This window comes from Hyperolius riggenbachi, chromosome 6, assembly GCF_040937935.1.
Source record: "Hyperolius riggenbachi isolate aHypRig1 chromosome 6, aHypRig1.pri, whole genome shotgun sequence".
NCBI lineage: Eukaryota > Metazoa > Chordata > Amphibia > Anura > Hyperoliidae > Hyperolius > Hyperolius riggenbachi.
Genome location: NC_090651.1, coordinates 319500414 through 319520610, shown reverse-complemented (window position 1 = coordinate 319520610; position 20197 = coordinate 319500414). Strand labels below are relative to the sequence as shown.

The window sequence follows — 20197 nt, the reverse complement described above, 5'->3', positions numbered from 1 at the left end:
AGCGCTGCACCGACTGCACTGGGAGAGGAGAGGGAAGGCACATTAGGTCCCAGAGCCTTCCCTCTCCTTAGGTAAGTATCTGCTTATTTTAACAAGCAGTTCCCATTTACTTTAAAGAAAAACATTTCTTTGTTACTGCTGATACAAATCCTGCAATACATCTACAGTGTGTATAGTGTGTCTACTTCCTGCTTTCATGGAAGCAGACATATTGTTAACATCCTGTGTTTACAAATCAGCTGCTCTGCCATTTCAGATGAGATTCCTGAGCTGACACAGATGAGAGATCAAATTACAACTTGTGATTAGTCACAAATGAGGGGAAATTAGACAGGCTAAACTCTCTAAATACATACGGGGTGGAGTTCTCGGTTTTCCTACTGTACTGTGCAAGAGTTCAGGTCCCCTTTAATAAATCCCCAGAACCTGCTAATTCTCCCCTGTGAACCAGCCTGTGATATATAATAGCCCGCAGCATTGTCGGTAATCAGAGGAGACGTGGCATGTAGAACATCGGCACAGAACCGAGGCAGATTTTATTTATAAAGGTTTTATGGCGCAGTACCGCTGTACTGAGCCGAGGACACGCTCTGAAACGCATCGCTGCCCTTCCACAGCTCTATTTTCCATGCTGGCCGTTTTATGACAGAATAAATTGCAGAGTTAGTGGCGGCCATATAAAGTCTATAGAGAATACTGAAAAAGTGCCTTTTTTGAAAAGAAATTGTGCAAAGCATAACCTCTTGATAAATTAAAGCTGAACGCTTCGCTTGCAGAGTAAAGTGTGTGGGCAGTTTCCCAGATTTATCTACTGCCGCCTCCCTTCATGGCCTCAAAAAAGCTGTAAAATGAAAGCTTCCATGATGCAATGTGTCTGAAGGAAAGTAGACATAGAGACCCTCACTGCTATTGGCTCAAGTTCACAGGCACTGTTGTTATATAGACCTGAGGAAGCGGATGAGGTTCCACAAAACGCATTGGCTATCATTCATAAAGCATTTCCACATTGCAAAATGTCAATTCATAAAGGCTCTTTCCGCATGCGGAGATGACATTCCCGTGCAGAGTGATAACTTACCGCCTTGTGCGGTGTTGATATGCAGTTATCCAGAAAAAGTAGCAAAATGTTCATTCATAAACATTACCGCATAGCGGTATGCGGACGGGGATTACTGATCCCCTGGATGTAGCGGGAAGCTTGCGGAGTATTTGTAAGTGAATGGGACGGACCTCCCAAGCAGCAGAAGAGAGAGCAGCGCACAGAGGGAATCGGGCAGCTTTTCTGTTTCCGCATGCCTACCGCCCGCCTACCGACACCATTGTCCAGAAAACCTCCACACTGCTATCGCACCAGGCACAATTTTTATGAATAACCACCCAGAAGGCTAAACTACCGACGGCGGTATTCTCCCGCACGGGTTCTCCTTACCGCCAGTAAGTTTATGAATGATAGCCATTGTCCTTTTAGTGCTTAATAAAACGTATACATCCAGTTATTGCTGGTCTCTTTCTACAGGAGAGATAAGACCACTGCTACCTCTCCTTTCGCAAACTGTTTTTAAGTGTTTTATCATATTGGGTTCCCCTGAAATTGTCCTTGCCCAGCTAGAAAGTCATAGAAAGGTCTGGCTGAGACTTGACTTTTGAATACAGCACCAGAGCCAGTTCCTATGTCAGAGTTCATCTCAGCTAAAGCAGTGTGGTTTGGACTGTGCAGCTCTGCTTAGGGAATGAGAAGAATAGCTGCAAAAAAAATTAGAGGAGCAACCTACAGTTTTTGAGAAGGTATAAAATACCGCTTTTACAGTGGAGAGCAATATAATACACTATTATCCACTACTGTTATTTTATAGCAGTGTAAGCGATCCTGGGAGTGGCCTGATTAAATAATGTCACAAGTGTTAAAAGTCAGTGCTTTTGGATGCAAATTAGACTGTTGAACCGCAGTGGAATGCAGCCTTGACTCCTGAAAAGTAAATAGAAGACATTACACTTTTACCTGGCTGGCCAAGCAATCTCGATAACAGTGGTGAAAAGCTCAAAAACTCTTTTTATTGGGAGCTGAATGAACCAGCTTTCACTGTACACTGATATGGCTGCTCTGCACAATTCAGAGTCAAAATGTCACCCCTTACAATGAAAACAAGAAAATGAGACACCAGGGATAATTTATTTACCATTGGTACTGCACATAAAATTAATTATCTCTGGAGTTCGTCCTCAGTTCAGGTTTGCTTTAAGTATAATAGGCTGGAAAGCAATGTGTAAAATGAACTGCACTATACTATGCTGTACTCTGCAGCTTCAGGAGCTGACCTGGCAATTTTTCCCAATGCTACCTCCTGATCTTTTTTCATTAGGGAAGCACAAGATGTTCTGAACCTTTAAGTATGCCATTTATTGATTAACTGCTCATCCATGAAGGTTTGGTCTGCAACCAATTCATCACCGAGAAGCAATAAACAAGTTGATTTAGATATGACATTGTCTTAAAACATTTAGCTGTTTATGGCTCACTTACTCCACAGCAACCCATTAGATTTCATTCTTTATCTGACAGTCAGAGCATTGGAACATGCTTTACAGAAAACAGACGCATCCGTACATATTATTAGGGGCCAGGCAGGTCCAAAACATGTAAGCCTAAAGAATAAAGCTTTTTTTTCTTGGTACATGTGGACTTAAATACGTTTTCTGTATTTTTGAATTGCACTTAGTATTGATATCTGTCATATACATTAGATGGGCTGAGCAATCTATTCTGTGTATTTCTGCAAACTTAAGCATGCCTGCTGATTGGATGTTGTGGGTTACTGAAACTTTAATAAAAGTGACCCTGTGAGGACAGAAACATAGAATGCTGTCACTGCCAAATACATTATTATTCCTAATGATTTATACAATGGCATCATCACATGGGTACATACAAATACTGGTACATAATACAGCACTGGTAGACAATAAAAATGAAACATTGACCAATAAATTGTGACTCACAAAAGTGTACAGCAGCTTTCAACAAACCAAAGGGTGACAGCAGAACCAGTTCTATGCTTTTGCTGCCTGAGGTAAACTTGTGAGGATAGTCGACTTGGTCGAATTCAGTCCTGTTCTCTGAAGGGTGGATTCTAAACTGCAACTGTGATAGCCTGATGAAATATTATAAATAAAACTATATAACTGAAAATAAACATGAGACTTTTTCTTTGCTTCTAATGTTCTATTCCTTATCCGTACTACACATACAATTCATTTTCTCATAAGTTTATTTTTGCTTCGGATTTACTTTAAAGTGCCCCCTTAAGGCAAATCGTTCCCTCGCCGTCCTCTTCCACCTCCTGGATCCTCCAGTAGATGCCCCGCTATCTCAGCAAGTCGGGGGCGTACTATGCATGTGCTGACTGGCCGAGATAACAGGGCATCTACCGGCGGATCTAGGCGGCGGAGGAGGAAAGTGGGAGACCCCTTAGCCTGAAGGGACTGGAGGAAGCCCCAGGTATGTATATTTTTTTTTCTTAGAGTCATTTCAGATAAACTTTAAGTTAATGTTGCAGCTAGCCAGGGCTGGGGAGTCGGAGTCAAGGCGTCGGAGCAATTTTGGGTACCCGGAGTCGGAGTCGGTGATTTCATAAACTGAGGAGTCGGTGTTGGATGATTTTTGTACAAAATCCACACCCCTGGTAAGTATTACACTAAGGAGTCGTAATCGAGGAGTCAGAGTAGGAGCCATTTTGGGTACCTGGAGTCGGAGTCGGTGGTTTCATAAACTGAGGAGTCGGAAGATTTTTGTACCGACTCCACAGCCCTGCAGCTAACAAATCGCTGTGTTTTGTCTTTCAGTTCCGCTGCTGTGGAGTAAAGAATAAAACAGACTGGCTGGAAGTGAGGAACACCACCATCGTGCCACATTCCTGCTGCATGGAACACAGCGCCACCTGCCAGAGCAACCCCAGCACTTGGTGGCAGGAGGTCAGCAGCTTATATTTACTTACATTTATATGCTAGATCAGGGGTCTCAAACTCAATTTACCTGAGGGCCGCAGGAGGAAAAGTCAGGATGAGGCTGGGCCACATAAGGAATTTTACAATCGCGGCGCATCGCCGCCTCTGCCCGCCCCTCTCACTCTTCCTTCACAGAGAGGGGCGGGGAGAGGCGGCGATTGACGTCAGGAGGGGCAGAGCTAAGGCTGAAAGCTCTGCCCCTTCCAGGAAATGCCGGCGGATTTCCCCCCGGGCGATTTGGGGGCTCTGCGGCCGTTTAGCGGCGGGGATGCGGCGGATTACTTGGGAGCACTGAAGCGAACTATAAGGAAGCTTTTGCCGGCGAGGGCCACAAAATATTGTATCGAGGGCCGCAAATGGCCCGCGGGCCGCGAGTTTGAGACCCCTGTGCTAGATTCTGTTGTTTGTAACAAGACTGAAGGTTTCTGCTTCAGGATGGTTCTTTTGTTTTACAGAGGTGTAAATAATGGGCAAAGCTGATGGACTGATCAACATTCAATAAATAAAATGATTGAACATTGAGAGGTCCTTCTTTTTTGTTTTTTTTAGATTTCAGCATTTTCATTGAATCTAATATCTAATCTATTAAAAATATTGAGTAGTGTTTGTGCACCTAGAGTCTCAGCATCATGTAATTATCCATGCATATAAATTGTATTTTGTTCCTACATTTCATATGATCACTGGAGCCACTTGGTTAGACCTAAAGTTAACATAAACTGATGAGTTAAACCATCATGTCTATAATCGATGCAAGTGAACAGAGGCGCCAAAAGAGGAAAACAATAGGATAAAAGGTTTAAAACATGGACGTGGCAGAGGTAGATATCAAGCCACTCCAAAGGACATTCAGAAACAGGTGTGTTTTAAGGTATAACACAAAAAGAAATGTATTTATACACTCCACAGTTTCACAACGCGTTTCGCGGGCGTGAGCCCACTTCTTCAAGCAATTCAATGGGGGAGTATACAGCAGTAATGGTCCAGGTCTGCATGTAGTGCCTCTGTGCCTAGACCTGGCCCATTACTGCTATATACTCCCATCTGAATTGCCTAAAGAAGTGGGCTCACGCGTACGAAATGCATTGTGAAACTGTGGTGTGTATAAATAAATTTCTTTTTGTGTTATAGCTTAAAACACACCTGTTTCTGAGTGTCCTTTGGAAGCGGCTTGATATCCACCTTTGCCACTTTCATGTTTTAAACCTTTCATCCTATTGTTTTACTCTTTTGGCACCTCTGTTCACTTACATCGATTGTCTATCCACGCTGGTGGAAGGGCGGAAAACGTTATAAGTTTCTTCCTATCTACAGAGAGCGACTTTTTATTCATGAGTGGGGACAGGTTTAATCTCCCTACCTGCCGTTACAGTGGCTGCCTGTGAGGTTACCCTGGTTTGTGAGTATTCTATACTTACCTTTCATTACTCCTCCCTTGTATCCATACATACTACACTATATCGGGCTCTCGGTGTCCCTGTGTTCTTTTCATCATATCTATAGTCCTTATTGTTATATCTATTGTCCTGTAGAGGCCCTCGAGCCTAACAGACCCCAGCTGTTGGCATTTATCATTATTCACCTGAAGAAGTGGGTTTGACTGGCGAAACGCATTGTCCTTGTATTGCAATACAATGTAAATATTCCAGCATATACAGTATGCCTGGTGTATATCTTAGAGAAAGGTAAGACAACATAACCTCTCCTTTTAACTTGTGTTTAGTTATTTCATATATTTTGGGTGCCTCCACACAGTAATTCAGGTAGGTCATTTAGAGCCCTGGATTCTTAACCCTTACAGTGATAAAAAAAAGGAACACATCCCGCTCCATGTAGGATTGGGTCTGCACGTATACATTTAGTATGCCTCATATCACTTCAAGCAGGGGTCTAGTCCTGGGAAAAGAAGTGAGTGAACTCACTCGGAGAACCCCTGCGCGTCGCATCAAAAAATGGGCGTGGTCAAGCACACCATGGGCGTGGTCATGGGTGGGGCCAAATATACACGACCTTAGCAGTGATGTAAAAGGTCTGCCGAGGAAGTTTGAGCTTTGCCGTAGTGTATCCCCCAAAAATAGATGTAATCTGACAGCATTTCACCAAAAAGACACATAATCTGGTAGAAGTTCCTCCAAAATACAGATAATATGGAAGTGGTTCCCCCAAAATAGACAATGTGGCAGCAGCAGTTCCACCAACATACACATCATTTGGAAGAAGTTCCCCAAAATACGCGAAACCTGGCAGCGGATCACCCAAAATACACGTAACACCCAAAGGACCTATAATCTGGCAGTAAGGTCCCCCAAACATACACAATCTGGCAGCAGTTCCCCAAAATACACGTAATCTGGCAGCAGCCGTTCCCCTAACATACACATAATCTGGCAGCAGTTCCCCAAAATACATAACAGCGGTTCCACAAAAATGCAGATAATCTGACAGGAGTTCCCCCAAAATAGGTACCCCCAGGTAGCCAGGTCTATAGGTGTCCACAGTATAAGTAGCCATGAGTATAGTAGTCCCCAGTATATGTAGCCAGAAGTATAGTTGCCTAGTATATGTAGCCAGGGGTATATGTGCCCAGTATATGTAGCTAGAGGTATATGTGCCCAGTATATGTAGCCAGGGGTATATGTGCCCAGTATATATAGCCAGGGGTATATGTGCCCAGTATATATAGGCAGGGGTATATGTGCCCAGTATATATATAGCCAGTGGGATATGTGCCCAGTATATAAAGCCAGTGGGATATGTGCCCAGTATATATAGCCAGTGGGATATGTGCCCAGTATATATAGGCAGAGGTATATGTGCCCAGTATATGTAGCCAGTGGGATAGGTGCCCAGTATATGTAGGCAGGGGTATATGTCCCCAGTATATGTAGGCAGGGGTATATGTGCCCAGTATATGTAGGCAGGGGTATATGTCCCCAGTATATGTAGGCAGGGGTATATGTCCCCAGTATATGTAGGCAGGGGTATATGTGCCCAGTATATGTAGTCAGGGGTATATGTGCCTAATATATGTAGGCAGGGGGTATATGTGCCCAGTATATGTAGCCAGGGGTATATGTGCCCAGTATATGTAGCCAGGGGTATATGTGCCCAGTATATGTAGCTAGGGGTATATGTGCCCAGTATATGTAGTCAGGGGTATATGTCCCCAGTATATGAAGGCAGGGGTATATGTGCCCAGTATATGTAGCCAGGGGTATATGTGCCCAGTATATGTAGCCAGGGGTATATGTCCCCAGTATATGTAGGCAGGGGTTTATGTCCCCAGTATATGTAGGCAGGGGTATATGTGCCCAGTATATGTAGCCAGGGGTATATGTGCCCAGTATATGTAGCTAGAGGTATATGTGCCCAGTATATGTAGCCAGGGGTATATGTGCCCAGTATATATAGCCAGGGGTATATGTGCCCAGTATATATAGCCAGGGGTATATGTGCCCAGTATATATAGGCAGGGGTATATGTGCCCAGTATATATATAGCCAGTGGGATATGTGCCCAGTATATATAGCCAGTGGGATATGTGCCCAGTATATATAGCCAGTGGGATATGTGCCCAGTATATATAGGCAGGGGTATATGTCCCCAGTATATGTAGGCAGGGGTATATGGCCCAGTATATGTAGGCAGGGGTATATGTGCCCAGTATATGTAGGCAGGGGTATATGTCCCCAGTATATGTAGGCAGGGGTATATGTGCCCAGTATATGTAGTCAGGGGTATATGTGCCCAGTATATGTAGCCAGGGGTATATGTGCCCAGTATATGTAGCCAGGGGTATATGTGCCCAGTATATGTAGCCAGGGGTATATGTGCCCAGTATATGTAGCCAGGGGTATATGTCCCCAGTATATGAAGGCAGGGGTATATGTCACCAGTATATGTAGCCAGGGGTATATGTGCCCAGTATATGTAGCCAGGGGTATATGTCCCCAGTATATGTAGGCAGGGGTATATGTCCCCAGTATATGTAGGCAGGGGTATATGTGCCCAGTATATGTAGGCAGGAGTATATGTGCCAAGGTAGCCAGGTGTGCCCCCAGCAGGAGGGGAGCAGCGCAGAGAAGGAGAGCTATGGGAGAGCGGGGAAGGGCGGACATCTCCCCCCCTTCCCTCACCTTCATGCTCCCCTTCCTGCCTCTCCCCTCCGGTGTTTTGAAATGTCGGGCCCGGCGGCTAAAGTGGGCGGAGACTTACCGTGTTCCAGTCGCAAGGGACGCTCCGCTCTGTGTGCGGCTAGTCTGATCTTCTAGCCGCACACAGAGCGGAGTGTCCCTTGCGGCTGGAAGAAGGTGGAAAGTCTCCGCCCACTTTAGCCGCCGGGCCCGACATTTCAAAACACTGGAGGGGAGAGGCAGGAAGGGGAGCGCGAAGTTGAGGGAAGGGGGGGGGAGATGTCCGCCCTTCACCGCTGTCCCCATAGCTCGCCTTCTCTGCGCTGCTCCCTTCCACACAAGCCAGGGTGAACGGCGTCCACGCTGAAGAAAAAGTGGGTGGACGCCGTTCACCCGCGTTCATGCAGGACTCGACCCCTGACTTCAAGATACATTTAATGGTTGAATGTTTTGAAGCGTGCAAGCAGTTACCAGTTGGAGCCGCCTTCAGATGCAATTCAGCAATGTTGCACTGGCAACTGGAAATTACCATATGTTCTCGAATAGAAGTCAACCTTGTGTATAAGTCGACTCCAATATTTGACCTTCCTAAGCTGGAATTTTTATTGACTGAATAATAAGTCTACCCAGCAAAGTTAATGGCTGCACTTGGGGACCAGGAAGAATTAACAGCTGTACTTGAGGACCAGGAGGGGTTAATGACTGCACTGCATACAGTATTGCAGCCATTAACCGCTCCTGTCCCTAATTCCAGCCAATAACTCCTCCTCCAGGCCACCAAGTGCAGGAATTATGCACCCCTTTTCTGCAGCCCAGTATCCTCCCCCGGCCTCCCCCTAGTCAAGTATATATGGTATTATTATTCTTGTATATTTGCATAGCGCCATTATCTTTTCTGCTAAGCGTTTTTAAGGAAATCACATCCGCTAACTGGTCTCTTCTAATGAAGCCCTCGTGCTCCTGACATCCTCTGGACATTTTTCCTGAATCTTTGGCATCTTGGTGAGAATGACAGTGACATTCCCCAGATGTATTCCTTGAAGCCAGACTCATCCTAGGTGAAGGTATTTATCTCCCCTGACTGTTGACGTGTGCGGAGGCTCATAGATCATCCCTCAGGCTTGTGTTACTTCTGGATCGGCCTGAATCCACCTATTAATCTTTTACACTAACACAGCAGGCAGCATGCAGGCGCGGGGAGATTTGTGCTCCTGGGCAGACTGCGGCCGTAGCAATTAGCCATGAATCTCGCAGCGCGGCAGGCTTTGACCTTTCGGGAACAGGAAATAAGAGAGATTAAATTTACATTTTATCATCCATATTTTATAAGGAGCAGCGCAGCAGGATTCTGGTGAAGAATGGACCATGCATATTGGCCTGTGCATACTCTAGTTCTCCGTAGGTGTGATCTATCATTCCTAGCACAGAAACAAACACATGAGCTGCAGCGGTAGGAAATGAATAGCAGAGGGCTGTTAGTGTTTTATAGCATCAGAAGATAATAGGATACATGTCTCAATAAGGACTGTGGGGTTGATTTACTGAGACCGCAGGAGATCCTACAAATCCAAGTCCTGGACAGTTGGTTTGTGATGACCTTCTTCCATTTGTAAATAAAACCACTATGTACTGCAGGCATCATCCGTCCATGCGTAGCAACGAGATCTCTTTGTGCTGCAGCCCTCTAACCACCAAGCTCCTCCCCCCAGCCGTTATCCTCCATTCATAGCAATGTAACCTCTGTGTGCTGCGTCCCCATAACCACTAAGTCCTCCCCCCACCATCATCTTCCATGCATAGCACCTTGCCCTCTGTGTGCTGCATCCCCCTAACCACTAAGTCCTCCCCCCGCCATCATCTTCCATGCATAGCACCTTGCCCTCTGTGTGCTGCATCCCCCTAACCACTAAGTCCTCCCCCCGCCATCATCTTCCATGCATAGCACCTTGCCCTCTGTGTGCTGCATCCCCCTAACCACTAAGTCCTCCCCCCGCCATCATCTTCCATGCATAGCACCTTGACCTCTGTGTGCTGCGTCCCCCTAATCACCAAGTTCCCCCCAGCCATCATCCTCCATAGCAACTTGACCTCTGTGTGCTGCGTCACCCTAATATCCCGCCCCAGCCATCATCTTCTATGCATAGCTCCTTGACCTCTGTGTGCTGCATCCCCTAACCACCAACCACACACATATACACAGCAGCCAGCCCCTATTCCATGTACAGTAATATAAAATGTCCTAGGTGAAAGGATTGCTGTGTGCTGGGTTCAAGAAACACTATATATATACAATGAGATACGCACACCATGTAATTTTGGTTGAAAAAAGGGAGTATATTGTACAAAAGATATAACACGGGCTACACAATCAGTCAGATGGACTATACAATCAAAATTGTGTGTAAAATACAATATAGTGTACAGGTACATAAATACAGCAATGTCCACATTTGAAAACAAACATATGCGGAGATCAGGAGAAAATCTTAACCTCTATATCTATAGAGGTGCAGCGTATATGGGCAATCTGAATAAAATATCCATTTGTGGGCACATAGCATGTAAAAAGTTCCTGGGGTAATGAAACACAAATGGTATGAGGATTATCAGATAGTTCAACACAGCGTGGTAAAGGGGCAAAACCCGCCACGCTGTGTTGAACTATCTTCCCATATGTTTGTATTCAAATGTGGACATTGCTGTATTTATGTACACTATATTGTATTTTACACACGATTTTGATTGTATAGTCCATCTGACTGATTGTGTAGTCCGTGTTATATCTTTTGTACAATATACTCCCTTTTTGCAACCAAAATTGCATGGTGTGCGTATCTCATTGTATATTTATATGGTTCATTGTTATTTATGATGCAGCACCCAGAATCATTTTAACTGATTACTATTGAACTCATAACGTTTAAATTTGAGGTGTGCATCCTCACTTGTCTTTTTCCTGTTTCAAGAAACACTATATCCACAGGAGCAGGTATAGACCACACTATAGCCCTACAAAAGCCAGATTTGTAGCTTTTATGTCCCTAGACCAGGCATGGGCAAACTTGACCCTTCAGCTGTTAAGGAACTACAAGTCCCACAATGCATTTGCCTTTATGAGTCATGACTGTGGCTGTAAGACTCCTGCAATGCATTGTGGGACTTGTAGTTCCTTAACAGCTAGAGGGCCAAGTTTGCCCATGCTGCCCTAGACCAAGTATGTTGTGGCTTCCCTTCTGTGTGCAGCAGCACCCGTCCCATGTGCAGCCCCCTCTTCCTTGCGTATCATCCATGCAATGCAGGCCCTCCCTTGTGCATCCGTTTCCCTTTTTCATGGGTTGCGCTTCATTTTTACCGTCCTCTTTCATACGCCCTCTTTAATGTTCAGGTGCTCCTTCGAGCTGCAGCCGCCCAAGGCCTGGGTCTTAACGGCCTTTTAAGAAATCCAGTCCTGAGCCCAACTGATTTGCCTTCAAAATATACACTTGTATTAACAATACTCCAAATTGATTTGTGTAATCAATAAAACAATTAAATAATCCAAATAAAGGCACAATTTGTATATTCAGCAGGAATGCATTGTGGGACACCTCAGATGCTCACTCCAACCTGAATACTGTAATTGTAATTTCCTTCTGTTTTAAGAAGGCAAATAAATGGTCCCTTTTTTGGTTGCTATATTGGAGGTAAGAGTTAAACTAGAAAAATTAGAATATCGTTATTTCAGTCATTCAAATTAAAAGGTGAAGCTAATATATGAAACAGGAACCATTTGCAGGTGTTTTGGATGAATTAGCTGATTAGAGTCTGACACTTTGAGCCGAGAATATTGAACCTTTTCACAATATTCTAATGGTCTGAGATTTTGATTTGGGGTTAAGCTGTAAGCCATAATCATTACAATTATACCAAATATAAGCTTGAAATATCTCGCTTTGCATGTAAGGAGCCTATTTCATGTATAAGTTTCACCTTTTAAGTTGAATTACTGAAATAAATGGACTTTTGCACAATATTCAGATTTTTCGAGTTTCACCTGTATTGGGCGCCTCCTAGTATTGTTTCTGTAAGCTGAATTAGTGTTTGCTACTAATACTTGCAATATCTGTAGCCAGACTAATGGCAAAGAGTTATGCAATATGTTATTTTCACTACAGTTCCTCTTTAGGGCTCATCTCCACTAGCAGCTGGCATTCCATGTGTAAGGCAGTGTTCCTTCCAGATGCTCGGGTATGTGTCCAAATACAACTGGGCGGGGCCAGTGCTATTTTACTCTATGCTTCCAACAAAAGGGAAATTTCTGTGTAAAATCTGTTAGGCCCGGTACACACTGTCCTAACGGATGCGAACCGATCCAATGTTAACCTATGTATCCATTCACATTGGTCTGTTAGAACAGATCCGTTCTGCACGCTCCGCTGAACAGACCGCAAGTTTGCTGCTGGATCAGTTTATCTGGGTCGCTGAGCCCAGCGAAATGGAAACGGAATCCGAAGCCCTGCATTGGGGGCAATTAGAAAATGGAACATTTCTTCACACTAGTGGAGATACGGACTGTTGTAGCCAACAAAATCCACTTTGGTGATGGTGGTCTGGGGAGGATGTGGGGAATGGAAGCAGCTGAGTGGCAACGGAGTGAAAACGGATCAGATCGACCGGTAATCAGATCAGTTTTCATGGATCCGTTATCCACTTAAAGGGGTTCTCTCGAGGGGGAGGGGGGGGGGGGGATTGAAAATAAAATCTGACACTTACCTGCGGCTTCTATCAGCCCCTGTAGCTGTCCTGTCCTGCGTTGTCCTTCTCCGATCACCCATTCCCCCATGCCGGCACCAGGCAATTATTCGTCTAACAAGACGAATAATGCGCGCTCCTGTTCGCGTCATCGGGAGTTTACTGCGCAGGTGCAGCCGCAGTCAGATGGGATGCCGCGTTAGGGGGCCAGTGGCGGGGAATGGCGGATCGTTGGAGGACGGTGTGGGACATTACTGCTACAGTGGGTCGGTAGAAGCCTCAGGTAAGTGTCTGTTTTTATTTTCAACCCTGGCCAGAGAACCTCTTTAATTGCCAGTGTGAACTGCCCTAAGCCACGAGGCAAAGCAGCAGTATCAGTTTTATGTGGAGTTGGGTCAGTGAGAACTGTTGGGTAAAATTCCTGCATGAGCGGAAATTTTAAAACAAATGTAAACCATGTGTTATTTGTATAAGAAGAGCTGCTGTTTGTTAGTCAGCCGGAATAGGCAGCTCTATAAGTATCTTGTTCCTTTAGCAAGTGTTGACTGGTCTCCATCTGTAAATTGTGCATCAGACACATTGATAGGCTGCACAGCCAGGAGCCAATGTGACAGTGAGAGGAGCAATTAAGGCCTGCAACCATTCTCTATTTGACTGCGCTTTTGTCTATGGATTGACTCTCCTTTCTCACACCTGAGGGAATTTCCAAATGTTCCTGCTGATAAATACCGGTCTGCGTGCTCAGAGTGCAGATTATTTGCTCAGCGCTATTCTCTGTCTTTTGTCAGAGAGATTCTATTGCATTATTTGCTTACTTCCTGTCAGTGTGTGAAAACAAGGCTGTCTGTCATGCAGTTAGTGAGCCTTGTCCTGCACTTGGGGCTTTTGCCACCCCCTCAGCTATATTTTACAGTCTTTTTAAGACAGAAATCCTGAAATAAAAGCTGAAGTGAGATGGATATGGAGGCTGACATTCAGTGGTGTGAAAAACTATTTGCCCCCTTCCTGATTTCTTATTCTTTTGCATGTTTGTCACACTTAAATGTTTCTGCTCATCAACAAACGTTAACTATTAATCAAAGATAACATAAGTGAACAGAAAATGCAGTTTTAAATGATGGTTTTTATTATTTAATGAGAAAAAAAACTCAAAACCTACATGGCCCTGTGTGAAAAAGAAATTTCACCCTGAACCTAATAACTGGTTGGGCCACCCTTAGCAGCAATAACTGCAATCAAGCGTTTGCGATAACTTGCAACGAGTCTTTTACAGCACTCTGGAGGAATTTTGGCCCACTCATCTTTGCAGAATTGTTGTAATTCAGCTTTATTTGAGGGTTTTCTAGCATGAACCACCTTTTTAAGGTCATGCCACAACATCTCAATAGGATTCAGGTCAGGGCTTTGACTAGGCCACTCCAAAGTCTTCATTTTGTTTTTCTTCAGCCATTCAGAGGTGGATTTGCTGGTGTGTTTTGGGTCATTGTCCTGCTGTAGCACCCAAGATCGCTTCAGCTTGAGTTGACGAACAGATGGCCGGACATTCTCCTTCAGGATTTTTTGGTAGACAGTAGAATTCATGGTTCCATCTATCACAGCAAGCCTTCCAGGTCCTGAAGCAGCAAAACAACCCCAGACCATCACACTACCACCACCATATTTTACTGTTGGTATGATGTTCTTTTGCTGAAATGCTGCGTTACTTCTACGCCAGATGTAACGGGACACGCACCTTCCAAAAAGTTCAACTTTTGTCTCGTCGGTCCACAAGGTATTTTCCCAAAAGTCTTGGCAATCATTGAGATGTTTTTTTAGCAAAATTGAGACGAGCCTTAATGTTCTTTTTGCTTAAAAGTGGTTTGCACCTTGGATATCTGCCATGCAGGCCATTTTTGCCCAGTCTCTTTCTTATGGTGGAGTCGAGAACACTGACCTTAATTGAGGCAAGTGAGGCCTGCAGTTCTTTAGATGTTGTCTTGGGGTGTTTTGTGGCCTCTCTGATGAGTTTTCTCTGCTCTCTTGGGGTAATTTTGGTCGGCTGGTCACTCCTGGGAAGGTTCATTACTGTTCCATGTTTTTGCCATTTGTGGATAATGGCTCTCACTGTGGTTCGTATGGCTTTATAACCTTTACCAGACTGATAGATCTCAATTACAGTACTTTTGTTCTCATTTGTTCCTAAATTTCTTTGGATCTTGGCATGATGTCTAGCTTTTGAGGTGCTTTTGGTCTACTTCTCTTTGTCAGATAGCTCCTATTTAAGTGATTTCTTGATTGAAACAGGTGTGGCAGTAATCAGCCCTGGGGGTGACTACAGAAATTGAACTCAGGTGTGATAAACCACATTTAAGTTATTTTTTAACAAGGGGGGGCAATCACTTTTTCACACAGGGCCATGTAGATTTGGAGTTTTTTTTCTCACTAAATAATAAAAACCATCATTTAAAACTGCATTTTGTGTTCAATTATGTTATCTTTGACTAATAGTTAACGGATTTTGATGAGCAGAAACATTTAAGTGTGACAAACATGCAAAAGAATAAGAAATCAGGAAGGGGGCAAATAGTTTTTCACACCACTGTATTTATTTATTTTTAAACAGTGCACATTGCCAGGCTGTCCTGCTGATCCTCTGTCTGTAATACTTTAACCACTTCGCCATATCTGGACGCATATATCCGTCCAGATAGGCAGTGGTGCTGCAGCCGTGTGGTGCGCGCCCGCGCGCGCTCCCGCTGCCTCCCGCTGCCCCCCCCGATCAGTGAATGGGAATATAATTCCCATTCACCGATCTAAGTCCCCGGCAGAAATACCGACGCTTTCTCATCAGAGAGCGTGGTATTTCTGCCCCCAGGAAACTTCTTCTCTTCATTTTAGTTCCTAGATGCGACATTGTTCGCATCCAGGAATTTTTTGAATGTGGCCATCTTGTGGCCAAATAGTAAACTGCACCCACATACCTGTATTGAATAAAAAATACATTATATTACATCTAAAATTGGCTATTTACCTCCCAAACTAAAATTACCCAAATACATTTTTGTATTAAAAAAAAATAAAAAAAATTACAATTAAAAAAAAAAAAAACTACATAAATAGTTACCTAAGGGTCTGAACTTTTTAAATATACATGTCAAGAGAGTATCTTATTACATTTTTTAAAATTATAAGCTTGTAAATAGTGATGGACGCAAATTGAAAAAATGCACCTTTATTTCTAAATAAAATATCGGCGCCATAAATTGTGATAGGGACGTAATTTAAATGGTGTAATAAGCGGGACAAATGGGCACATAAAATGCATGGGTTTTAATTACTGTAGCATGTATTAATTTTAAACTATAATGGCCAAAAACTGAGAAATAATGATTTTTTTCCATTTCTATCTTAATCTTCCTGTTAAAATGTATTTACAGTAAAGTGGCTCTTAGCAAAATGTACCACCTAAAGAAAGCCTAATTAGTGGCGGAAAAAACGAGATATATATCAATTAATTTTGATAAGTAGCGATAAAGTTATTAGTGAATGAATGGGAGGTGAACATTGCTCGGATGCATAAGATTTTCGAAGCTGTAGGCTGAAGTGGTTAAAGAGAATCTGTACTCTAAAATTCTTACAATAAAAAGCATACCATTCTATTCATTATGTTCTCCTGGGCCCCTTTGTGCTGTTTCTGCCACTCCCTGCTGCAATCCTGGCTTGTAATTGCCAGTTTTAGGCAGTGTTTACAAACAAAAGACATAGCAAGTCAGAGGCTGAGAGTAGCTCAGTGTGTGAGTCATACAGAATGTGCAGGGGGCCTGGAGAAGGTGTTTCTAGCTTCTATCCAATCACAAGCAGCACAGCACATTCCAGCCTGACTGTCTCAGCCCGACAGAGCCGACGGAGAGAAAATTAGATCATATAACAGAGATAATACAGCCACTGTGCAACTAGGAAAGCCTGCAGTAAGACAAATCACATTAGAACAGGTATAGAAACTTATAGGATAGAAGAAATAAGGATGAAAATTTTGGTACAGAGTCTCTTTAAGCGTAGACACTGAACAAGCATGCAGAGCAGCTATTTCTGACTAAAGTCTGACTGGATTAGTTTGTTTCAGATGTGTAATCAGACACTACTGCAGCTAAATAGACAAGGAGGGCTGCCAGGCAACTGGTATTGTTTAAAAGGGCATCTGCCGCCTCAATGCCCCCCTAATGTGTAATGAGATGTCACACACGCACCCTTCTGCAATCCCGTGGGGCACGTGTATGAAGCAAGGAGTGCGCTCGGGGGCCAGTGGAGGACAGGCGGCGTCCACGGACAGGTAATGTTTAGCTTGCACCGGGGGGAATATTACACATTAGGCGGGACAGCGTTGCGTCGATTGCTCGTCCGAGATCGCTCGCTGTTACCGCCGCTTACACCATCGAGCAAGTCGGCCCTACATCTTGCAGAATGTCCGTCCGATTAATGCGACCAATTCCAATTTTGGCCTGAAATTGGTTGCATTGTAGACCGTGCATGCACTTGGCAGCACCGATATTCATCCGATTATAATAATCGAATCGGATGGTAGATCGTCTGCCAAGTCGCCTGATGTATGGCCACCTTAGTCTGCCACAATAACAACACTGGCTAAAGGTGATACGTCAGCATTGAATGCAGAAAGGGATTAAAGTGGACCTGAACTCAGAACATCCTCTCTGCTTTAAAAGATACACAACAGCATAATAACCTGTAAACAAAAAAACATTTATTAGTTACAGCTGATACAAATCCTACAATAAATCTGCACTGTTTCTACTTCCTGATTCATGGAAGCAGACATATTGTTTACAGCCTGTGCTTTCAAATGGGCTTATCTTCTTATCTGCCATAGGCAGCCATGTGACACAGGGGGAGATCAAACTACAAGTAGTGATTAAACACAAATGAGGGGGAATTGCACAAGCTAAACTCTTGAACCACTTGCCGACCGTGTCCCGCTGATGGGTGTGGCGGCGGCAGCCCCAGGACCACCTAACGCCGATTGGCATAAGGTCCTGGAGCAGTGGTTTGCAGGAGATTGCACGCGCCGATGCGCAATCTCTCCCAGTGGCAATCCCCGTCTCCCAGCGGCGATCTAAGCACTGCGATCTAAGGCAGCGCTGTAATATTTATATTAAAAAAAAAACAAAATACTGGGGGAGCGATCAGACCTCACCAACAGAAAGCTCTGTTGGTGGGGAGAAAAGGGGGGGGATCACTTGTGTGCTGTGTTGTGCGGCCCTGGAACTAGGCCTTAAAGCTGCAGTGGCCCATTTAGCAAAAAATGGCCTGGTCTTTAGGGGACTATAACACTGCTGTCCTCAAGAGGTTAAATACATACAGGGTGCATTTCTGTTATGTTTTCATTGCGTCCTGTGCAAGAGTTAAGGTCCACGTTAAGATGAAACAGGGCCCTAGGTCGCATAGCAGTTTTTGCCCACCACTGATGATCACTTGGTTTTTTTTTTTAGTAAGACTTGGTGGGGGCCAGCATCCACCAGGCCCTGGAATTTCTCCAGGCCCTAGGCAACTGCCTAGGCTTGCCTTGTGGATGATACAGCACTGATTGTATGACATCATTGTCTAATATGCTACATATTGCAAACACCGTTGAATTCCTATAAAAGATATTCAGGTGAACATACAGAATATCCACAGCAGCTACAAATGTTTGACGTTTTTCTGATAAGCCCTCCAAACAAACACTGGAAACAAAACAGGATTCGCAAGCCAAGCTGCAAATATATTTCTTTTGAATATTCTGCCAGCCTAATTATTTTTTATTTCTCAGCCCTTCCAAACAAAAGCATTTGGACGAGCTAATTGGTGCAGGATTGCCCAGAGATGGTTGTAGAGCCAGGAGCTGGCAGCGTTATAGATCGGGCCAGGCTGAGTGCACACGGGAAGAGCGAGAGACATGGATTGTGGCTGTGTGAGCAGGGAGGGATGCTGGGAAGTGTGCAGCCCACCCTCTGTTCACTTATTTGCTGCCCACGTCTGTACAGACTGCTGCTGATTATTGTGGCTTTCTCTCCCACGCAGTCTCCCCGGCAGTGTCCCGATTCCTGCTTATAAATGTGTTCCAGCTCTGCCTCTCACCCTATTCACTGAGGCCACAGTGACCACCAAGGTGTAATTATTTACCTCATGTACTACATTCCCCTGTATCCTGGGAAGCAAGGGGGTTATGCTTAAAGGAACACTATCACAAAAAATATGTAAAATACATACATATAAAATGTAGATTTCTCCCAGAGTTTAATGCACTATAAATTATTTTTTACTACAGTAGGTAGGTAAAAAGGTAACAGATCTGACAGATTTTGGACTAATCTATCTCCTCATAGGGAATTCTCAGCATTAGTTTTTATCCTTCACAAAAGCACTCTCTGGACAGGATCGATACGAAGATGCTGGCCACCCCCCTACCTGCTTGCACACTATTTTGGTGATTGGACTAAGCAACTGCCGTTCAGTAAGTGCTTTTGTAAATAAAGAAATAACTGTGAATCCCCCATGAGGAGATGGACTGATCCAAAACCTTTTAGATTTGCTCTTCTTACTGTAAGTGACAATGACATAGGAAAAAATGTAATTTATAGTGCATTTTACTCTGAGAGAAATGTACATTTTATATTTATGTATTTTAACCACTGCAGGACCATAGGCGTATACCCCCCTAGTGACCAGGCAGTTTTTTTTTACAATTTAGGCCACTGCAGCTGTAAGAGCTTGCTGCAGGGTCGTACAACTCAGCACACAAGTGATTCCCCCCCCTTTTCTGCCCACCAATAGAGCTTTCTGTTAGTGGGCTCTGATTGCTGTTGCATTGTTTGTTTATTTATTCATTTATTTGTTGTTGCTTTTTTAAATAAATTTGCCTTTTTAAAATATTTTTTTCCCTCCCTCCCCCCGCCAACCAATCACACACCGATCGGCTGTCATAGGCATCAGCCATGACAGCCGATCGCTCCTGAGCCTCCCAGGGGGCAGCCGTGTCACATAGCTGTCTCCAGTACAGCGCTGCCATAGATCGCAGCGCTGTACACTTCACAAAAGAAACAGCACTGTTGCAAACTACAGAGGCGGAAGAGTCTCAATCTTCTAACTGTAATATTAAATACTTAACGCAGGAAGAAGTGAAGGCAAGACTAAATAAATTAAAAATAGACAAGGCACCTGGCCCGGATGGCATGCATCCTCGGGTCCTAAGGGAATTAAGTTCAGTTATAGATAAACCCCTTTATCTTATCTTTTGTGACTCTCTTGCAACTGGCAGAGTCCCAGTGGATTGGCGTACAGCCCACGTTTTCCCATTA

General features: G+C 44.1%; 1 protein-coding gene and 1 long non-coding RNA gene across 3 annotated transcripts in view; one reads left to right on the top strand and one right to left on the bottom strand.

The window, feature by feature from the left end:
- The window catches only part of LOC137521716 (tetraspanin-4-like), a 181149-nt gene that overhangs the window by 144190 nt on the left and 16762 nt on the right, over window positions 1–20197 (top strand). For both annotated transcript variants that reach the window (XM_068241373.1, XM_068241372.1), the window contains one exon: window positions 3841–3969. In XM_068241373.1, the coding sequence (XP_068097474.1) occupies window positions 3841–3969 (129 nt within the window). The remainder of the gene's footprint in view (window positions 1–3840; window positions 3970–20197) is intronic.
- LOC137521717 (uncharacterized) overlaps window positions 2158–20197 on the bottom strand; it is a 108226-nt gene continuing 90186 nt past the window's right edge. Inside the window, exon 3 of the long non-coding RNA XR_011022184.1 lies at window positions 2158–3149. This is a non-coding gene — a long non-coding RNA (uncharacterized lncRNA). The remainder of the gene's footprint in view (window positions 3150–20197) is intronic.